The sequence below is a fragment of the Heterodontus francisci genome, chromosome 7 (genome assembly GCF_036365525.1).
Source record: "Heterodontus francisci isolate sHetFra1 chromosome 7, sHetFra1.hap1, whole genome shotgun sequence".
In the NCBI taxonomy this organism is placed as follows: domain Eukaryota; kingdom Metazoa; phylum Chordata; class Chondrichthyes; order Heterodontiformes; family Heterodontidae; genus Heterodontus; species Heterodontus francisci.
In genome coordinates, this window is record NC_090377.1 from 100173382 (window position 1) to 100195652 (window position 22271).

Here is a 22271-nt window from a genome sequence, read left to right on the forward strand (position 1 = left end):
AAATGATATCTGGGGCTTCTACTCACTGTCGTGAGATGAGGTACCTTTGCAACTTTAAGGCGGGTCCTGCAGGAGTGGCTATTCCTGTGTATTGATGTTACCTGGGAACGGCTAGAGCCCCGAGGATCCTCCCCATCATCCTGAGCCCCTGCTACTCATGTGACACGGCATCTGCTTGGACAAAGCAGGCGCGTTGGAAGCACTTTGTCTCTGCTCAGGCTACCAGAAGAAGAGAAAAACTGAACAGACTGCAGCTTCACACGGTCACACCTCGAGTTCATGGCTCAACCGGCATTATAAAGCGGCGTGGTTAACTTGTGATCAACTTTTCGGCTTTGGTGCGTAAATTCGGCGAAAGAAGCAATGATCACTTCTGCTTGGCCGAAGTGTGCAAGTCAACATAAGTGCTCGGGTGCCTGGGGCTGACTCCTTCATATATATGTTTACGTACTTACATATATATTGTATTTCCGTATTGTTTAATCACTTTTAATGGCTACGGCTGTTATTGTCAGCACAAGAAAAGATGCCTGTCATGAAAGGGTTGCTTGCGCCTCAGAACACCTTTTTGGATACAATTGCAACACGATTCGACGGAACTCGTAAGTGAACTGCATAGATGTATGCCGTGAATAATGTTTTGTATATAAACTGGGGGAGGGGAAGGAACGGATGTTTCCTATTGCAGTTTTAGAAGATGAATATTTAATCAAAAGACACCCTAGTAATAGGATTATGAAGTTAAAAGTGCAAAACTTTGTTTCCCAGCCCTGCGGTTTCGATGTAAACAGATGGAGTAGACTCTAAAGCACAAGCAGTTTAACTTCAACTTAGTGAAATGGTAACCCGAGTATAGACCTTCCCTGCAGCCAGAAGACACAGGGCTGTTGGGCATCGTAATTGCAATGTTCAGTCTACTGATGCAACCTGCTATTGAAAAAGATGTGTTGGTAACGGCTTTTTGTTACGTGGTTATTGACCAGCTGTGACATGACATCGTACAGTGCTGTAATACGACCCGTTACAATAAGGCAGGACTTGTACACTGGAGTCTTCAGACCTCCAGATCTCCCAGAGCGACCGAACTCGATTCCCGTGACAGCCAATAATGAATTGCTTGGCTGAGAACTGGGACCCATTGGATATCACCAATTTCACGTTTTAGTCTTGTTTAATACTGTAACTGTTACGATCCCTAATGTTAGCTTTTCCCTTGGGATCGCTATTCCTGGGTTCCTGGTTTCAGCACCATGGTCAGAGACAATAGAGTGATTCGAAACAAACAGCAAACGCGCGAATAGCAGGAAAGCTGCTTTGCTCTTAACATAATGACCAGAAAAAAAGAAAATGCAGAATTCCTGATTAACGCAAGTCCTTTCGTCCACTTCAATTTTGATCAGTAATGCAGCCAGATAAGTTCAAATAGTTTGTTTTAAAAAGCGGCAGTTTGCATTCCTTGAGAAAAAACACCATACTTAATAAAATAATTGTCTGATTATTTAAATTCTTTTTTAAGAGCCAGTAAAATATGGTCTCTCCTTCGGGATTACTCTATTCAAATGTTATAAGAACAGGTACTTGAAAGTAGCTGCTGTGTGATCATGATGATCAGAGTGCGAGATATATATAGGCTTCAGATAGTTGTGAATATGTTAAATGAACTCAACTAAACGACCTAAAATCAATATCGATTAATGAAACATTTGGAAGCCGCTTCCTCTTTGGCATCGTCCTTTTAGACATTCTCATGTGCAGTTCACTAATGAACCAGAGTTCTTGTGAATACGAGATACAATGCTTTTCTAAAGTGCACAGGAAGTCTTTCGAATCCACTCGGTCTCATGGAGGTAACTCGCATCTGAGAAAATGAATCAAAGGCAGTAGGAAGTGAGTGCTGTTGAAAATATAAGTAGAGTTGTCTGTTTTCCATAGCCTGCTGCAACCATTGCCGTGAATGAAGGATGCTTAATGTGGGGCGAAGCTGGATATTACTGACACACAACACAGAAGATTAATAGCGCAGAACAACACTTGGTGTCGCTAGCAGTAGATCGCCGATGGTGAGGGAGTCAAATTGGGCTCGTTGGCACTCGTTTTTTTGATGCAATGAGTGCCCTTAAAAACGCCAAAAATGGCATCCGCGGTGCGCTCGCAACTTATGGGGCGAATATTAGTGAGGGTGTTAGTTTGTACACAATGAGCGTCCACCGGAAGTATGTAGTGTCCTTCAGTGTGCAATGCTGCTGTGACACTAGCGATGCCATTCTGGAGCTAAACACTTCAGCCAACGCCCTCATGTAAACTGGCACAGCTGAACATGCACTCAGCAGCTGGAAGGACCACCCCCCCGTACACCCCCCCCCCCCCCCCCCCCCACCACCAGCAATACATAAAAAGATAATCAACTACTTACAGTTTAGTTGCTGATTGATTTCTTTCAACAGTTTTGATGCTTTGCATAGTTGTTTAAAATTGCAAAAGTCTACATGGAGTGATGTGGCAGGTTCTGAAGGAGTTTTAGGTGACTTCAAGGCTTCTGCACAAACCAGTTGCCCTCAGATACTAGTTGGCATTCCCCCTGGAATACAGCATGACTTGAAGAATGAACAAGGACCATGCAGAACAGGACAAGCAGCTGGAAGAGGGAGAAGGAGGAGTGCTCTGTGCAGGAACCATATCCATCCAAGGTGTTCAGGGAGCAATATTCCTACCTGAACCTTCATGAGGAACAATGTGTGAGATGGCATCCTTACTGAAATCTGCCACCTGCTACAGTCACAACTGCAACCTCAGAGCAAGGCAAGGACCGCATTGTCAGTGGCTGTTCAGGTGACCATGGTAATGAACGTTTATGTGTCTCATTCTTGCCAGGCTGGAGCTGGAGATATTTATAACATTGTGCTGTTTCCATCCACTGTTGTGTAAGGGAGACTCTCTTCTAAGAGTACTAACTACATTTCATTTTCTCTTGCCAAAGAAAAGCAGGTGGAGGGAGCATAAGTCTTCGCTAGGACTGCCAGCTTCCCCACCATGCAGGGTGTCATTGACTGCAAGCACATCACTTTATGGGTGCCGTATGTCAACTCTGCCTATGCCAGAGCCAAAAAGGATTCAATTTTTTCAACTTGCAGCTGGTGTGTGGCAAATCATGCAGGTCAATTCCTGCTATCCTGGCAGTAGTCACAATGCCTTCATTCTGTGGCAGTCCACTGTGCCAACTACATCCAGCTCCAATGGCAAGCCAAAGGGTGGCTACTCCATGACAGGGGTTATCTGCTGACCAGATGGTTGATCATTCAAGTGCGCAACCCATGCACACTTGTGCAGCATGCTAACAATGAAAGCCATACTGCCACACAAAATGTGATCGAGCAGACCATTGGCATGCTGAAACAATGCTTCTGCTGCCTGAACCGCCCTGGAGGAGCCCTGCAGTACTCAACAGAGTGGATGTCAAGATTTGTGCTGGTTTGATGTATGCTCCACAACCTTGTCACCCTGACGGGACAACACATGCCACCAGCTATACAGCAAGTGACTGAGCAGCAGGAGCATGAGGAGGTGGAAGAGAAGGAAGAACAAGGGAGAAAGCAACCTAGATAGCTCCTTTATGGTTGGATTATCCATGACGAACTCATCTGAGTGCAATACCAGTAACAGCAATCCCAATTCCCCATTCACCAGTCATCTCACATGTTACCTGCACTCTATCTCTGAACATTACAACATCCACTTGGCCACAATGCAAAAATAAAAACCACCACAAAATGAACATTCCACCCAAATTTATAAATGAAACCATGCCACATTGTACAGAAAAAGTCAACTAACCACCCTTGTGAGTTCACTTAGTGCCTATCTCCCACATGCCTTTGCCTGTCCTAGTTCTCCTATGCAGTGCTACTCCAGTGAATGTAGCAGGCTGGCAGAAGGATGCTGACTTTCAATGGAAGAGACTGCAGATGACCTTGCAGGATAACCTTGAGCAGCTCTAGGCCTAGAAGGCCTGGTTGCTGACTGCACCATCTTGGCATGGATGACAGGCAGCAGCAAGAGCACTGGTGGAGTGGCAGTGGTGGGAGGATAAATGCTGGCTTCCTGAGAGAGGACTGCAGGTTTGTGCTCCATTGAGCTGCTGCCACTACCTTGGGGTGGCATCTCAACAATCCTAGTAATCTGTTGGAGGACAGAATGCTGGACTGCTGTGAGAGCCTGCAAGTCCCTTTGTAGACTATTATCTTCAACCATGATGGCAGCAGCCTGAGCTTGCTTGGCAGCAGTTTGAGCTTTCATGAGACCAGTCTGAATTTCTGTTGAAGCACTCAGATATTGGGTGGCTGCTGTTTGTGCTGCCATCAGCTGCTGCATCAATGTGTCATCGGAGCTGGCCACCACTTCCACGCTATAAAGGATAGGCTCCGAGTTCTGCGCAAAGCTGTGTGCCAAGTTGGTACTGAACCCATCCATGCTCCTTGATATTGACCACAGGCTTTCTGGCAGGCTTTCCAGTGCACCAAGTGTTTCATTGTGCATACCTATCCGCATTTTTCTGCAGGCTTCCCCATCAAAGTCCTCATCTGAGTCCTTTGAAGCGGAACCAGTGTGTGACTTCACCCTCTGGTGAGCTAGTACCTGCACTGCCCTTGTCTCCTGCCCTGATTGCAGCCCATTTGTGCCTGGTGTCTCACCACGTGCAGATCCCACCTCTATTCTATCCTTTAAGACACATGTAGTGTCAGTATCTGAGCTGATGGGTGCGAGTGTGGAATCAAGTGACAGTGCTATGTCATCATCACTCTTCATCTTGTTCCTCCACTGCCAGGCTAGATTGGACCTCTTGGGTATCTGAAAGGAGAAAAGCACAGGGGTAAGGTTGTGGTGTGGGAAGTAACAGATGCTTGCTTACACCATCTACAGCTTGTAAATCAGAAGATAGTGTGGGATGAGAAGGAGATTGGATGTGAGAAGGAGGATTAGGTATGAGGATACCGTCATCTCCGATGGTTTCAGCCCTGCAGCTCGCCACGGCCTTGTCAATGGCTGTCCCACTAATGGCGAACACTGTCTCCTCCAAGTGGGGGTAGGATATGCAGGCCGCCTGTCCCCCTCTGGTTTAGCTCCTGTTGCCTCCGGTTGTGTGCCACCTTGCTCTGCAAGAGAGAGGGAAGCGTGTCAACAAGTGTCATGCGATCTGATTCTGTGATGTGACTGTCATGGTTGAATAACTGTCAGTTTGGGCAAGCTGCGAGATGTGTGGTGTGAGTTTTGCAGCAGTGTTAGGCGTGTTAGGGTTGGGTGAAGCACATGAATGTCAGACATGAGGTCTGATTGACAGAGATTGTTGATAGGTAAGTGATGGGAATGTGGTGAATTGAGTAGTACCTGAGGCTGCTGGTGCAGTTGGTAAAATATGGCATTTGATGATGCATTCATTGACGTTGATGATTCATGTGAAGTCATTGCAACACTGAATCCAGGTTCTTGGGGTTTGGCTCCTGTCATTGACCTCCACAGCAATCTGTTCCCACTGCCTTTTGATTGTATGTCTTGAGGGCCCCCTTCCCCCTACAGATACAGGACATTTCTCTTCTTTTTCAGCTCCTCCACCAAATCCTCAAGTGCATGTCTGAAAGCCTTGGAGCCTGCTCTCTCCACTGTTTCCGATTCTTCAATGTTCCCCAGGTCAGATGCTCTTCAATCACAACTCCCAGTACATGCTCCAGCCACAATGCACTGCCCCTTTAAGAGGTGCTGGCTAGCTTTAAGTGGAGTTGTCCAGTGCAGTCAGTGCTGGCTGGACACACAAAGATCATTCAAATGAACAGGCAGTCTGAAGTTGCCATGCTGCCTGCATTGCAATCAACAGGCATGGGTTAATCGTGCAGAGAGATTCCCGTGTCTGTTTTCGGTGGCTGTTCAATTTAGCCCCCCATTAGTTTTATTGAGTATGGTGACAGAGACACTCAAGGACTTAAGGCTTCAGTGCTAACAGTTATTTATTTTATACCCAGGTACTCAATGATTTGATTGCTTTCTTGCTTTTTCTTTCAAATTGTAAAGCAATGAAATCAGAAAAATCCAGGCTGATGTAATAGATATGTAGGATAAAAAGAACCAACATATGCACTCAGCTTTTGTGTTGTAACTTTTCATTTGGGATCACTTGCAATGTAAAATTCAATTTCAGTAGAAATCAAATTGAAATTTTAAATATTGTGCTGTGATGCTTGCAAATCATTCATTGATCAAACCAATATAAAATATGTTCAGAATAGCAAAAGAGATCTTTATATTGAATCAACAAGTACTTGCATGAGCACAATGGGTGTGTGTTTGATACTTTGTGAACCAAGTGAGAAAATACACGGAATAAACATTTGTCAGTTTGTTGACAGAAATATAACTACAGAGTGTGAAAATTGTCCAGGTAAATAACAGGATGGGAGTCTTTTAGATTGAATGTGAAAGGCAAAATGTCATAGAGTCATAGAGTCGTACAGCATAGAAACAGGCCCTTCGGCCCACCGTGTCCATGCCGACCATAATGCCTATCTATACTAATCCCACCTGCCTGCATTAATTCCATATCCATATAATGTAGTCATGTTTTTGATGGTGGGATGTTAGATTTCTCAGAAACATGATCATGAGGGTTCCCAAAATTCAGCTACAGATTTAGTTTTAGATCACACTGGATTCCATTGACTCTGAAATCAAAGTTCAATATAAAAGTCAATCTCTACTAACTGAACCTGGATTTGTAGTCACCTGAATGGATAAACGTTTGCCAGGGAGCAACCTGATAGAAATAACTGTAGATCATTAAATTCAATTAGGAGCAGCATAAGAATTAACAGCCACATGCCCAAGTATGAACTAGGCAGTTGACATTGGGCCAGATTTTGTTGAAAAAAATGAGGGTGTCTAAATGATGCATGCTGTTATTAATTCACAAATTGACCGCAGCTTGTAGCCAGGAAGAGATGCCTCATGAATTGCAAATTGCCACAAGTGGCTGCCTGATTTGCATTGCTCCGCCATTAGCTTTATGAAACTGGCATCTTACGCTTAACTACTCTTTGATTTTCATTATTGCTACATTTTCATGTGAGTCACCCATTCAGTGTGCTACAGAAAGTTTAATCTGGCAATTAACAATATAAATACCCTTTTAATGACGTGATAATTATTAATGACTGACAAACAACCTCTTTTGCCCAGCTAAGTAAATAATTCTAAGCATGGCATTTCATTCCTTCAGGTTATGAATCATTTTAGGAGATTTAAAAAATGTCAATTTTTAAATTTTTTTTGTACTTTTCCTTTCTGTCTGTTTTTGTCTCTTTCTCTCTTTTAATCCAATCTTTCCTCCCTCCCTTGGGCCTGGATTTTTACTTACCTAATCTGCTGGGAGTGGACGGCTTAGAAAGTCACGGAGAATCTGGAAGTCAGGTTTCTCCTGCACTCTGTGGAGTTATAAGGACAGATTAAAGCTGCAATTGAGAATTAATCATAAAATAAATTGTACCTTATAATTTGCGCATGATGTGACTGGTAGGTTCATGCCTAGAAGCCAGCGAGCTTTATGGGCTTGGCTTCCTGTTGGGCAGGGAACCGGTTGTTGAAGCCACAGGACAAGGTAAGCCTGCGCCGGGTTTGGGGAAGTAGATCAGTCCTGGGGGAGAGTCAATCTGATGGCAGTGGGTATGGTCGATCCCAGGGAGGGGGAGGAAGGGTCAATCCCTGGGTGGGGGTTCCTGAAAGGGGGATTGGATGCCCCATAGGGAAGGGGTGGTGCCAGTTGTGGGGGTTGCTCAGGCAGGCATGCTGGATCCATAAGGTAGGTGTAAAGGTACTCACCTGCATCCCCCAAGTCCTCTCCTGTGTGTAGCTAGCAGGTTCCAGAGGCTTGGGCAACCTGGCTGACAGCAGCTAAAGTTGAAAAGCTGAATAACAATGAGACTTGCAGCCTCATTATAATATTTAAAGTACCAACCTTTCTCCTTGGAGCGGGTTAGTTGCCTACCCACTTTCGCACTTCAGTTAAAGCCGGAAGTGGGCGGATTGGAGGCGGTTTCGGGTTGGGAATCTGATTCTTAAGACTTTAGCCCCCCCACCCTATCCAAACCCGCTTTGTTATATTTCCCTTTCTGGACCTGATTTGACTCTAACTCACCTCCTCTCAGTCCTTCCGATATTTAATTTCTCAATCATTTAATCTCATTGGTTAAGGGATAGACTGTTTGCCCTGTTGTTCACCAAGTTCCTTGCTACACCATTATTTGCTCACACTTCCAGCTATTTTGTGGGCCTTGCACCAACAAAATCTGGCCATATCTAAATGTACACTGGCTACTGCCTGTCAATACAACTAACCTGTCACTACAATAAAATGGATGATGGGACAGCATTAATACATTTGCTCCAAGTAGATATATTGTAACTAAGATACTTAACATGAATTAGTTTCCCAACATAAGCTTTCTTACAAATAATAGCTAAGATTCACATTCTTTGTTAAGCAGCCACTTGCCATTGGTAAAATAAGATATTGGCTCTTCAGTTAAAATAAATGGAACATACACTTGGGATTGAGCAATGTGTTAAACTACCCCCATAGATGATCAAAACAGCAAAACAGAATTACTTGAACGTTAGAATGTATCTGGCCAGTGAATGGTGTACCCACATTTATATAGATCAGAATTAAATGGAATATAAAGAATTATGATTTGATATGTACATTTGTGCTACACTCAGAGATATGATCACTGGCAGAATATCACTTTCTTCACATTTCCCTCATAATGCGGTGGGGGGTGGGGGTGGTGGTGCCAGGTTGCAGAGGCTCCTAAGGCAGGCACTGGATCCAGGAGGTAAATGTGAAGGCACTGACATGCTGAATCCACCACGCCCTTGCCTTGATGAAGCCGTCACTTGGGAAACCCAGCCAACGGCAGTTAAAGTTGAAAAACTGAATGACATAAGACTTGCAGCCTCATTATAATATTTAAAATGCTAACTCACCTCCTTCGATCAGGTTGGTCACCTACCCACCTTCCGGCCTCGGAGAAACCTGGAAGTGAACAAGTTGGAGACCAATTTGGGTCGAGAAGCAGATTTTTGAGACTTCAACCCCCACCCAACCCAAACCTACCTTTTCTTTAGGTTAAGGTTCAGCCCAATGTGGACATTTTACCTTGGCAAAGCTCTTATTTTGGAGAAACCCTCTCTAAGGAATATTGCTGAATTAATATGAAGTGTACAAACTCATACAAAATCAGAACACTGCTGATACTGGAAATCTGAAATTAAAACAGAAAATACTGGAAATGCTCAGCAGGTCTGGCAGTATCTGTTGAGAGAGAACAAGTTGATGACCTATCGTCAGAACTGGAAAAAGTTAAGAGATATAACAGGTTTCAAGCAAGTACAGAGGAAAAGTGGAGAGAGGAGGAAAGAAGAAAAGGAAGGTTTGTAGTAGGCTATTTTGCCTATCACCCTATCACAGACTTGCTGTTTGTTGTTCCTCCTCTCTCTTTCCCTGTCTTTGTACTTGCTTAAAACCTGTTCCCGATCAGAAATCTCAGGCACCGGGACCATTTCCGGGTTCTGACCCCGTTGATGACTGAGGTTTGCCCCCGACGTGATCTTATGGGAGGTGGCCAATTAACAGGCCACCTATGGGAGCCCCGTCCAATTAGGCACGGTGGCTGGGTTCCATACTCAGAAGGTGCATTCAGTGCAATCTGTCGATATGGTCGTTGGCCACCTTTGCAGTGTGGGTGCTGCTGAAGGACCAGCAGCAGAGACAGCGACACAATGGAGGCACCTTCAGTAGGAGGTGAGTGACTGCCATCGCATCAAGTACAGCAGTAGCAGAGACATCAGTCTCCATGACCTAGCCGCAATGATGTGCTTTCTGCTTGGGATACATGAGCTTTGCGAATCATTGCCAGCAAATGATTACAAGGCCTCAATTGTTATGCAGCTTGGACCTCCCACTGTGATTACACCTCCAATGCATTGCCAGGCTTCTGACATAATGGCGCGCCCATGTGATGCTGAGAAACCTGCCTCCCCGTAAAAATATGGCCACTAATTAATGCTGATTCCATTCACAGTCCACCTCTGGGAAAATTTCCTGGAGGCGCGAACAGGGTGGGGAGGCTACCCGATGAGCTTCAGTTTGATTTTCCACATCCACCTGCCTCCAAAGATGCTTCTCTCTCCACAGATGCTGCCAAACCTGCTGAGTACTTGGAGCATTTTTTGTTTTTATTCCCAAGATGCCTTCACGGGGCTCGAAGAATTCCGGCCACTGTCTGCACTGCAACTGATGTATAATGAAGTTTAAAAGCTAGTAGTGGTTTTTTTCATCTTAATTTTTAATATTTTTAGTGATAAGGGACAGTTGGCTGTCTGCTAACATTACAATTTAACTGGCATTTGAATTCTGGTGAGTGGTGCTCTACCATATGCAGGCTGAATGTTATTTCTATCAGGGCAGAGAGTGAAGTGGAACAGGAATATAACTTCAGACTGTTTTGTCTGCAATTTTGTAAGCTGGCATTGGCCTCAAGCCAACACTAGTCTAAAACCATATTAATAGATGGTACTTGAAACAGAAGTAAAAAAAGAGTATGCACTATTTAACTACCTGGTTTTGAGACTAAAAGGCATTGAGCAATTGACAGACAAATTAATTAAACTAGAAGGGCTCATGAAACAAAATGGTGGATAAGTTTAACTGCTGCAGACTGTTATCACATTGGAGAAATATGTCCTTAAATAGGGGAATTAGGCTAATACAAGGCTACAGTCTGTAAAATAGTTAAAAATATTGATGTATTCAAGTGGGTTATCAAATCAATGTGAAAAAATTACTTTTTCGCTATCAAAATCTTTCCTTTCAACCTTGGCTTTTAAATGAATAGAATATCCAATAAAATGATGGTTAAAGAAATATTCCAGGAAAGGGTATGCAACTCCAGATCTGTGGCCACTTCCTTTCTTAATGAAATTGTCAGGTTTTTACTTGTCTATGGTGTAAGTGATGGTTTCTGTTTTACCAGGCCAGAGTCTCTTACCCTTCAGACTGACTGCATCCAACTTCCTGTCAGTCCGAGTCAGTAAAACATTAATGGTGAACATATGACCTACACTTCCCAATTTGTGGTGACATCCATCTCTTATAATTTTCATAGTGTTCAGACATGCCTTGTATTTGAGAGTGTTCAGACACTCAAATACAAGACATAATATTACATTTTAAGGCACTGCCTCTCTACTATTTTCCTTTCACTGCTGACCCTGTTCACCCTGTAAATTAGGAATTTTATTCCTTGAAATATTTTGACAGATTATAGATTTTCCATTTTAGTATGATATAGAAGAATGTTATGGCCTCAAAATAATGTGTGAATGAAAGATTATATACTATTCATGCTTCATGAGAAACAAAACATGAGGTAAAAGGCCAGAAGATTACCAGGGTGTTCATTTTTCCTCAGTTGTCCTCTACTCACTAAACCTGTAGGATAAGAGGAATGAATAGCTTGGGATTGGGTGACAAACTATTCCATGATCAGTGCCATTGATGCTCCCTGACTATCTGTCTGACAGTAGACACAATTCTGCAAGATGAGTCAGTCAGTTGATGCTTTCTTTCGAAATTAGAGTGCAGAATTTACATCCCGATATGGGGCGAGATCAGAGGTGGGCAAGTGTGTAATTTTACCCTGATGGCTGGTGTGCCAGCTTGGCGGCACCATCCCTTTCCAGAGCCTTTTTGCTGGAGGCTGGTTTGGGGTGGAATGACTACCCACCCCTAAGTGACGGGTAGTTTAAAGACCAATTATCAGAGGCGGACTGGAATTCCCCAGTTGGCCTGTGGGACTAATGCAGCATTGGGAACAGGTCAACTGCCGGGGGTGGTGGTGTGGGGGGGGGGAGGTGGTGGTGGGCCAGCGCTCCAGGATGCCTTTGAGGCCCTCCCCGCCCATTTGGCCATAGCTGCGGCAGCTGCGGTCGTTTTCTAATTCACATTTTTTAACATTGCTGAGAGGGCGTTCAAGATGCAGGTTGCAGCTCCTTCCACGCGAAAAAGCCTCCTATTGACCCTCCAGCTTCAAAAGCCCACCTAATTGACCTATTAAGTTAAAATCAAGGTCAGGTGTCTGCTCACAATATAATGGTGGTGGGGGGGGGGGGTTCAAGGCCCCCTTTTTACCCCGACGTTGGAGTCCCGAGCCAAAACACAAAATCCTGCTCAGAGCCTCCAGTTGACAGTCAATTAATATTCTTTAAATAGTTCATCAAAAGGAAACTTTTTATTATAGTGCTCTGTGGAAATGTCTGAAACCTATGTCAGACCATCTGGTTTTAAGCACAATATTTTGCAAATGAAGTTTGCAGCTGTTTTAATGCAGGTGGTCCCTGTTTTCTACACCTGAAATATTACTATAACAGCTGGTTTTGAAGCAGAAAAACTTGGCCCATTATGTGTAAAGCTACATTACTAATTTCAAAGTTAGAGGCAAATACTGGGGTGAATTTTCAGAGGCTTCCCCACCCCGCTGCCCTAATCTTGGCAGAAACCTCATTTGTGAATCTAAATGGGGTTTCTGTCGAAGTTACGGCAGTGCAGCAGGCGAAACCCCAAGGAAATACACCCTCATGATTTACCTAGGGTTCAAAGAGACGAAATAAATCATCAAATGTGCTAGACTAGGACTGTGGATCTCAAATTTTTTTGGCTGAAGAACTCTTTTTCAAGTGTTCAGAAGGGCTCTGCAATCAGGCATTGGACACCTTATTTACATATGCAAAGAGGCCTAACACTTGCTTCAGGTGTGGGTAAAGGATGCCTCTTGTTTGTCCTTACTCAATATGGCAGGTAGTCCATTTCTGGATGGAAATATGCTTCCTGCCTGGCATATTGGGGCCTTAGTAGTTCAGCAATAATTTCTGCAGCAATATGTATTGCCTGTGGGAGTGATTGAGAAGGGGAACTAAACATATGAATTTAGATGGGATTTGTCCTGAGCAGGGAATGCCTACTGCTAAATGTTGGGCTACTTTCTCTTATAGTCTCTCTTATATACAGGGATGTGTAGGGTGACCCCTTTAAAGGTAAAGCAAAGCTTGTAATTTCTGAACTCTCTTTTACTTCATGCATGTTCATTTTCATTCTGTGGCACCTTGTCTTTTTTTTTGTTCCGAAGATGTGGGCGATGTTGGCAAGGCTGCATATATTCCCTATCCCGAGTTGCCCAGAAAGGTGGTGGTGTGCCATCTTCTTGAACTGCTGCAGTTCCGATGGTTGATGGTGCTCCTACAATATTAGAATGTTCAGGGGTATTGATCCACCAATGATGAAGAAGCACTGATATATGTTCATCAGTATGGTATGTGACTTAGAGGGAAATTTGGAGGTGATGATGATCCCATGACATTACTATTTTGTCCTTACAAACAAGAAAGTTGTGATCAGGTGTCACAAGTTGAACGAGCACATACAGTGATAAATGAGCCTATCTCGTGTGTTGGTAGTGACCATGCATCATGCAGCTTGGCTGTGTTACAGCACTTTGAACGTATGAGTGTATCAAGCCTTTCAGTTGTAAATTGTAGCTTGACTGTGTAATGGATTATGGGCATGTATAGTTAGCAACAAACAATCTGCAAGGCTGTATGAACACTTGACATGGAACAGCAGTAAATCGTTAACAAGTTGCTTGGCAATACTTTCTGACATGCACACTTGGGCCATTACCTGGTAAATAATACTGTTTGGTATCAGACTTTGGCGGCATTATTAAAGTTTTTCCTCCATCTACTGCATCTGTCCCCATGCTGTGCAGGTCACGTTGAAACTGACCACCTCTCCCTGCCAGCATATGTTGCACTGCTTTCCTCTGGGGAGAGTGCCTCAGAGTACCAAATGTGGCAACTCTCCTCACCCATCTCGTGCAACAGCTCATCCACTCCACTATCCATCAGATTGGGGGGGGTGGTGGTGGAGGATGGGGGTAGGGGAGGTGATGGGGAGGGGCTTGGATATCATATCATTCCATTAATTACCAACCAGTCTCTGTTTCCTCCCTTCACTTTTATTTTGACTACCACTAGTTTTTTGACAACAACTTTAATTGCCCTCTCCAGCCTTTGGAACAGCTGAAAATATCTTCAATATATTTTTGACTTACTAAACTGTGACTTTTTTTCCAATATATGTGGGCATTTACCTCTTAAATGCTTCTGCATCTTTGAAATTTTAAAGGTCGTTTAAAGCCATCTGATGAACAATTTCTCACTACCTCTCCCTTTGTGGGCCTGGAGCTCACCATATATAATGAATTAGCCCTACTGTGAACTCGGTGTGGCAAGAGCATTAACCTTGCTATTCTGTAGTCCCAGCACCATCAGCAAATGTACACTGTTAATAGTGACAAATTGCAAATCACCTTTCTAACCTGTTAGGCTGTGGCTTGGCTGCTGGTGGGTGGGTGGAACCCTTGTTATAAGCAACTTTAGGCAAAATGGTAATAGAGAATAAAAAGATGTCCTGACTGAGGCCATGTCATAGCAAACATTGCAAAGTAAATATTCTTGTTTTAATGCATCACATGGATAAATAAAAAAAAGATTAAACGTTTTTCCCTTTATCATGACTGCTAAGATAGCATCACTGACTGTGACACAGGTACCTCAAATACAGTTACAGTACTTGAAAACAATAGAAGAAATTGTTTAATGAGTTTTGTTTGAACTCAGAACCTAGGCTATTACAAATATAAACAGTGGCAGCTGGTAACAGATCTGATTCACAGTATTGTGACATATTGAATATCAGTAAGGTCCTGAGGTGGAGTAGCCGTCAATTGGTACAGTGGTTACTGTCTTATATGTTTGCCAGTGTCATCGTCAAGCTTTTAGATTGAAGTGGTATGTGCTCCAGCTGTAAATGAGGGAAAACAAAACTGTTTGTCATTTTTGTAAGAATAGGCAGTGTTTCTGTAATACATTGGAAAGCGCTATGAACAAAGAACAGTACAGCACAGGAACAGGCCATTCGGCCTCCAAGCCTGCGCCGATCTTGATGCCTGCCTAAACTAAAACCTTCTGCACTTCCGGGGACCGTATCCCTCTATTCCCATCCTATTCATATATTTGTCAAGAATCCTCTTAAACGTCGCTATCGTACCTGCTTCCACCACCTCCCCCGGCAGCAAGTTCCAGGCACTCACCACCCTCTGTGTAAAGAACTTGCCTCGCACTTCCCCTCTAAACTTTGCCCCTCTCATCTTAAACCTATGTCCCCGAGTAACTGACTCTTCCACCCTGGGAAAAAGCTTCTGACTATCCACTCTGTCCATGCCGCTCATAACATAAACCTCTATCATGTCGCCCCTCCACCTCCATCGTTCCAGTGAAAACAATCCGAGTTTATCCAACCTCTCCTCATAGCTAATGCCCTCCAGACCAGGCAACATCCTGGTAAACCTCTTCTGTACCCTCTCTAAAGCCTGCATGTCCTTCTGGTAGTGTGGCGACCAGAATTGCACGCAATATTCTAAGTGTGTCCTAACTAAAGTTCTGTACAGCTGCAGCATGACCTGCCAATTTTTATACTCTATGCCCCGACCGATGAAGGCAAGTATGCCTTCTTGACTACCTTATCCACCTGCGTTGCCACTTTCAGTGACCTGTGGATCTATACGCCCAGATCTCTCTGCCTGTCAATACTCCTAAGGGTTCTGCCATTTACTGTATACTTCCCACCTGCATTAGACCTTCCAAAATGCATTACCTCACATTTGTCCGGATTAAACTCCATCTGCCATTTCTCCGCCCAAGTCTCCAACCGATCTATATCCTGCTGTATCCTCTGACAATCCTCATCACTATCCGCAACTCCACCAACCTTTGTGTCGTCCGCAAACTTACTAATCAGACCAGCTACATTTTCCTCCAAATCATTTATATATACTACAAAGAGCAAAGGTCCCAGCACTGATCCCGTGGAACACCACTAGTCACATCCCTCCATTCATAAAAGCACCCTTCCACTGCTATCCTCTGTCTTCTATGACTGAGCCAGTTCTGTATCCATCTTGCCAGCTCACCTCTGATCCCGTGTGACTTCACCTTTTGTACCAGTCTGCCATGAGGGACCTTGTCAAAGGCTTTACTGAAGTCCATATAGATAACATCCGCTGCCCTTCCTTTACTGAAGTCCATATAGATATAGATAACATCCACTGTCACTTCCTCAATAAACCCAATCAAGTTAGTGAGACACGAGCTCCCCTTCACAAAACCATGCTGCCTCTCGCTAATAAGTTCGTTTGTTTCCAAATGGGAGTAAATCCTGTCCCAAAGAATCCTCTCTAATAATTTCCCTACCACTGACGTAAGGCTCACCGGCCTATAATTTCCTGGATTATCCTTGCTACCCTTCTTAAACAAAGGAACAACATTGGCTATTCTCCAGTTTTCTGGGACCTCACCTGTCGCCAATGAGGATGCAAAGATATCTGTCAAGGCCCCAACAATTTCTTCCCTTGCCTCCCTCAGTATTCTGGGGTAGATCCCACCAGGCCCTGGGGACTTATCTACCTTAATGCTTTGCAAGACACCCAACACCTCCTCCTTTTTGATAATGAGATGACTGAGACTATCTACACTCCCTTCCCTAGGCTCATCATCCACCAAGTCCTTCTCTTTGGTGAATACTGATGCAAAGTACTCATTTAGTACCGCGCCCATTTCCTCTGGCTCCACACATAGATTCCCTTCTCTGTCCTTGAGTGGGCCAACCCTTTCCCTAGTTACCCTCTTGAAGTAACAGATCTTTATGCCAAGAATTATTAATCTCACTGCTCTGCCCATAATTCATCCTTCACCCAACACAAAATCCCTCCGTTCTGCTATCTCTCTCCTTCAAAAGCTTTATAAAATTGTATCTCCCATAACTCTAGTCTCACTACTTTTAAGCATGCAGTTATTTTCATCTCTGTGAAATGTTTAGGACATTTTAATGTTAAATGTGCTGTATAAAAGCAAATGGTTCTTCATGTGTTGGCAGTATATTTTGGTGGATTGACTATTTTGTATTTAAAATTCTCTTTATTTGCACCAACTCACATCACAAAATGTCTCAAGGTGCTTACAAGAGGAGCAGTGGGCACCAGGCAAAAAATAGCAGAGAAGTTGGGGAAATGACCAAAAGCATAGTCAAGCAGATAGGCTCTGAGAAGGGTTTGAAGGTGGGAATTAGGAAGAGAATTCCAGATTTCTGGATTGTGATAACTGAAAGTGCAGCTACTGATGGTACAGAGGAGGAAGCGGGAGAGGGTATGATGTTAGGGGTAATGCAGGGCACCAGAGCTGGAAGATGAAGAATGCAAGTTGGAATTAGAGTTGGATAGAATTGCAGAGGTGGTTTGAATCAAGATCATGAAATAATTTGAGAATGAGGATTTTGAAATTGATACACTGGGAGCCAGGGAGCGAGTGGAGGTTGGGATGAAATGATGAGATTACAAGTCTTTGTTCAGCATAAGATATGGCCTGCATATCCATCAACCAACACCACTAAAAATCTGATTATTTATCATTTATTTCATTGCTGTTTGTCGATCCTTGCCAAGCACAAATTGGTGATCACATTTCTCTACATTATAACAGTACCTACACTTCATTGGATCTGAAATGCTTTGAGAAGTATTAAGATCATGAAAGGTTCTCTATAAATGTAAATTCTCTCATTCTTTTGTGAAGTCTTTGGCTGTGAAATTGGGCTCCATAGCTGGTGCTGGTGTGATGGAAACCCGAATTCAAAAAAATAGCGGCTGGAATGCTTCTGGCCAATTCTGGCTTGGCTCGTGTGCTGCGTTCTGACTAAGGGCGCTAGTGTGGCTGTGCTGCATGTGTGCCGGAAGCATGCAGAGTGGGCGGATCGTGATGTCAAACAGCCTCTAATGCTGATTTGGCGCATGATCTGACATTTTGGAATGTGCAGGTCCTGTTCGCACCCTCTCTTAATCACTTGCAGCTATACATGCTTTCAGCTGCATGAAGGGCTAACTTTGCGACTTCCAAGTGTGATGCTTTTGACTGGCATTTGCTGATGCACAGTTAGGGCTGGATTTTATGATCCTCTGGAAGATGTGACGGCATGATCATTCACATCTGTTAAATACTATATCACATATATCTGAACATTCATTGCGATCTTACCAGGCATTCACAATGTTGTGTTGGACATGTGGCATTCACATGCCTTCAGTTTCGCATCTTTAAAAAGCTGGCGCCACCAAGGCGAGAGTCCTCGGTGCCTCGAGAGGGTAAGTAACTTTATTGGTGATATCTAGGGGAAGTGGATGGATGGAAGGAGAACTCTGCAAGTGAATTGTTTATGGGGTGGGGGGGGGCGGGGAAACAGGGGAGGTGAGGAACTGTGCAAGTGATTTGGCTTTGAAGGGGAGGGGAGTCCAGGGGGGCTGCTTGCAGAGAACAAAAAATGTTTTAAACAACTCAGAAGTGTAGCCTCATGGAGGTATTGAGGAAAGCACACTCATACAAATGCAGGGCTCACAGCCTTTTAAAGATGATGCCAACACCTGCTCCAGCATCAGGTGACGTGTGAACTTCGTTGCCATTGTTGCCCCTGCCACGTGATTGGGGGGGGACAGCCTCTGTCATTACATTAAATCGTCGCCTGCCGCATAATCGCGGTGGCGAGGCTGCTGACGTCACAGGCGGGACTGCCGCCATTTTGCACAGCTGCCGCCACTCTCGGCAGCGGAATAATAAAATTCAGCCCTTCGTGGAAGAACTGATGAAAGGTCACAGACCATACTCAGTAGGTCTGACCTGCTGATTATTTCCAGCATTTTCTGCTTAGGTCAGAGGTGTTGTTTGGCCTGTCAGGAGAAAGTCAGCTTCAGTAATGGGGGCTATAGTTGCAGTCCCTCTTGGGCTGTAGTGTGAGTTAGAAATATAGCACAAGCAGCAGAGAGGGGAAGCTGTGCATAGAGGGAGGACGATTCTCAGTAGAACACCCTACTCACCAAGGGATTTCAGGGAACCTCTCTTCTACCTCCACCTCTGCCAGGAGAAGTGTGTGAGGTACCTGCATGTCACTAAGGAAGTGGTCACTGAACCGTGCCTCCTACAACTCGACCTGCAGCCTCACAGCAGGGCCAGAACACCACTGCCGATGGTTGTCAAGGTCACCGTTGCCCTCAATTTATATGCCAGTCATTCCGTCCCGATGGGAGCAGGTGACATTAGCAACTTCGCGCAGTTCGCTGTCCATCGCTGCATCAGGGAGTTGATAGAGGATCTATGTAGAAGGAGAGGGAACTTCATAGTCATCTCACTGGCAGTTGTGGTAGCATGAATGCTGCCATCCTGGGAGAGGATAGCAGGTTCATGTTCCAAGCAGTCACTGGCACACTCCCTAGCAAGCACCTCAACAATCCTAGTAATTGCTGGAGTACAGATTGCTGGTCTGCTGTGAGAGCCTGCAAGTCCCTTTGGTATCAGCAGCCATTATGGCAGCAGTCTGAGCCAGCATGGCAGCAAGCATGAATCTCATGACCTCTGTCTGCATTTCCACTGCAGCACTGAGATGTTGGGAAGCTTCTGCCTGTGCTGCAATGGAAGCTGAGACGTCATCCACCAGACGCTGCATCATGGGTGGGTTCCCAAGTGCTGTAATGGTGTTGACCATCACGTCTACACAGGAAAGGATAGGCTCTGAGCTCTTCATGAAGCCATGTGCCAAGTTGGGGCTGGACTTCTCCAAACTCCTTGACAGTGATAAGTGACTCTGTGGCAGGCCTGCCAATACACCAAGCATCTCAGAGTGCATGCTACTTGCTCCTTGACCCCCTTCGGAAACGTGGCATCTTTCCTCCTTTCCACCTCTATCATTAATGCCTTCAGCGCCACATCACCAGAACACCTAGGAGCCCTCTCTCTTGCCTTTTGCTCCATTTGCTGTGCTTTTCCTTTGAGCCAAGCATTGCAGAGGCTAGCTGTGCAATGCACTAGCCATGCATGTTGCTGGGTCTCGTGTAGAGCGTGCAGCAGTACATTCTGCACTGGTCTGCACGCTGAAATCATTTAGCAGTGGAGGCACAATGAAGTTTGCACTCTGTCTGCCTCATTGGGGCTGGATGTGGGGATCGCAATGCGCAAGAATGGGTCTTATTCGATTTCCCCCCCCTTTGTGTTCTTCAAGGTACGTTATGTTAACCGTTTGAAATGCAGCACTTTCTCAATCAAGGCCTGCAGTATAAACATCAATAGTAATGGAAATTGGTATTTCTACAGTACTCTTCATGTGAAGGAACATACCCAGATTGTGTATAGCATAATTTAAACACCATTTCCCCTGCCTCAACCCCAACATCAGAGGAGTAGTCCACCAATGTGCCACTTCCCGTACTTGCCATTTTTTCATTATCTCTTAATTTAAAAACCAATTAGTGCCAGCTAGGGACAGTTTTGTGTTGTGAACCCACACTGACTAGGAACTGGCAAAGACTACCCAAATTCATTTCATGCAGTACCTTTACAAACAATAAAGATGGGAGAATTTCATTCCATTAGTCTAGGCTACAGACAGATGAGCGCTACGGGTAGAATTGGATAATCCAATATGCCAACATGTTCACCATATTAAGCATTTAAACTCTTACTTTTCAATTTTTTTCACCCCCTAGAGATGGTCATATGGCAAGTACAGTTCTTCAATGCAAGGAGGCGGCCCTCTTAAATCTTTGCCCTAGAGGTGCTCACCAGGAATTGTGTAGGAGTGGAGAAGGTTACACTGATGATCCGTCTTCCTTCTGGGAAAGTTCCTTTTTAGTGCTCCATGGAGTGTTCCATATTTCCAGTCATATTTCCCCTCTGTTACCTCAAGTTACACTTTGTCACTGAATATTCCACACCAACTGATTTCTTTTTCTCCCTATAAATGCTGATTTCAGAGTCAAATAAGATAAACGCATGCTCACTTTTTCTTTAATTCGTGCCTTCATTGTTTAGTAAGGAGCTTCAGCAAACATTACAAACTCTGAGGCTCAGAGGTGTAGTCAGCCTCCACGAGATGCCTTTCCATAGTGGCCAAGCTAAAGTCTCAGTCCCAATCAAAATTCTGAACTGCAAAGGAAGCATATAATCTATATTCAGCTGCAAAATACAAATTATTGATTCAAATCTTTTTTTGATGGAGCATTTGCTAATCTAGCCATGAAGCAATTGTTGCTTAAAAATGAGTAAATGTTTCATTGGAGAAATGGACTTTATAAATCATTAGTTAGGCCTCAGCTGGAGTACAGTGGACAATTCTGGGTACTACATTTCAGGAAAGATGTAAAGGCCTTAGAAAGGGTACACATGAGGTTTCCTCTGATGTTAGCAGGGATGAGGTACTTCAGTTGTGAACAGAACTTGGAAAAGTTATGACTGATTTCATTGGAGCAGGGAAGGTTAAGAAGTGACCCAGTAGAGGTTTTCAAGATTATGAGAGGTTTTGATAGGGAAAAACTGTTCCCTCCGTCGACTGGGTCAATAACCAGAGGTCATAGATTTAAATCATTGGCGAAAGATCTAGAGGGGAGTTGCAGAGAAAAGTTTTTACTCAGAGTTGTCAGGATCTGGAACACTCGACCTGAAAAAGTGATGGAAGCTAATTCCGTTAATTTTAAAATGGAGTTGCACAGGTAGTAAAGAATGAGAAACTTAGAGTTACGGACAAAAAGTGGAGGCAGGGAGGAAGTTAATGGTGGGAGTAAGCATGACTGCTCTTTCAAAGAACTAGCACAGGCACGACAGGCCGAATGGCCTCCATCTGTGCTGCAAGTTTCCATGGTTCCGTGATTCAAATTATTATTTTTAATTTCTTGGCATTGTCATTCATTCTGCTATGAATTAGTATAATTTATTCCCCACTTCAATTTTATTCTCAATTAATTAGACTTTTTGTCAACAATAATGCACAAATAATCCCATGCTTAACCAACACTCGCATACTATTTTCTGAAGGAGTCGAAAATCTTAATTACTTTCGGCTGTAGAATTGCAAACGTTGCAATTCTATTCCCATTTCTGGGCTGATTAAAAACAACTCTATAAATATAAACAGTGATAGCACATGGAAATCAATTGCAAATTATTGTTCAAATCTACAGTAATGAGATCAGGATTCTTAGTGTATTATTATTAAAACAAGGTTCAACCAAATAACTCTT

General features: G+C 44.0%; 1 protein-coding gene across 1 annotated transcript in view; it reads left to right on the plus strand.

Moving 5' to 3' along the window:
- Positions 1 to 526: 526 nt before the first annotated feature.
- kcnh3 (potassium voltage-gated channel, subfamily H (eag-related), member 3) overlaps positions 527 to 22271 on the plus strand; it is an 868694-nt gene continuing 846949 nt past the window's right edge. The window contains exon 1 of the mRNA XM_068035730.1: positions 527 to 602. Within this exon, the coding sequence (XP_067891831.1) occupies positions 527 to 602 (76 nt within the window). The remainder of the gene's footprint in view (positions 603 to 22271) is intronic.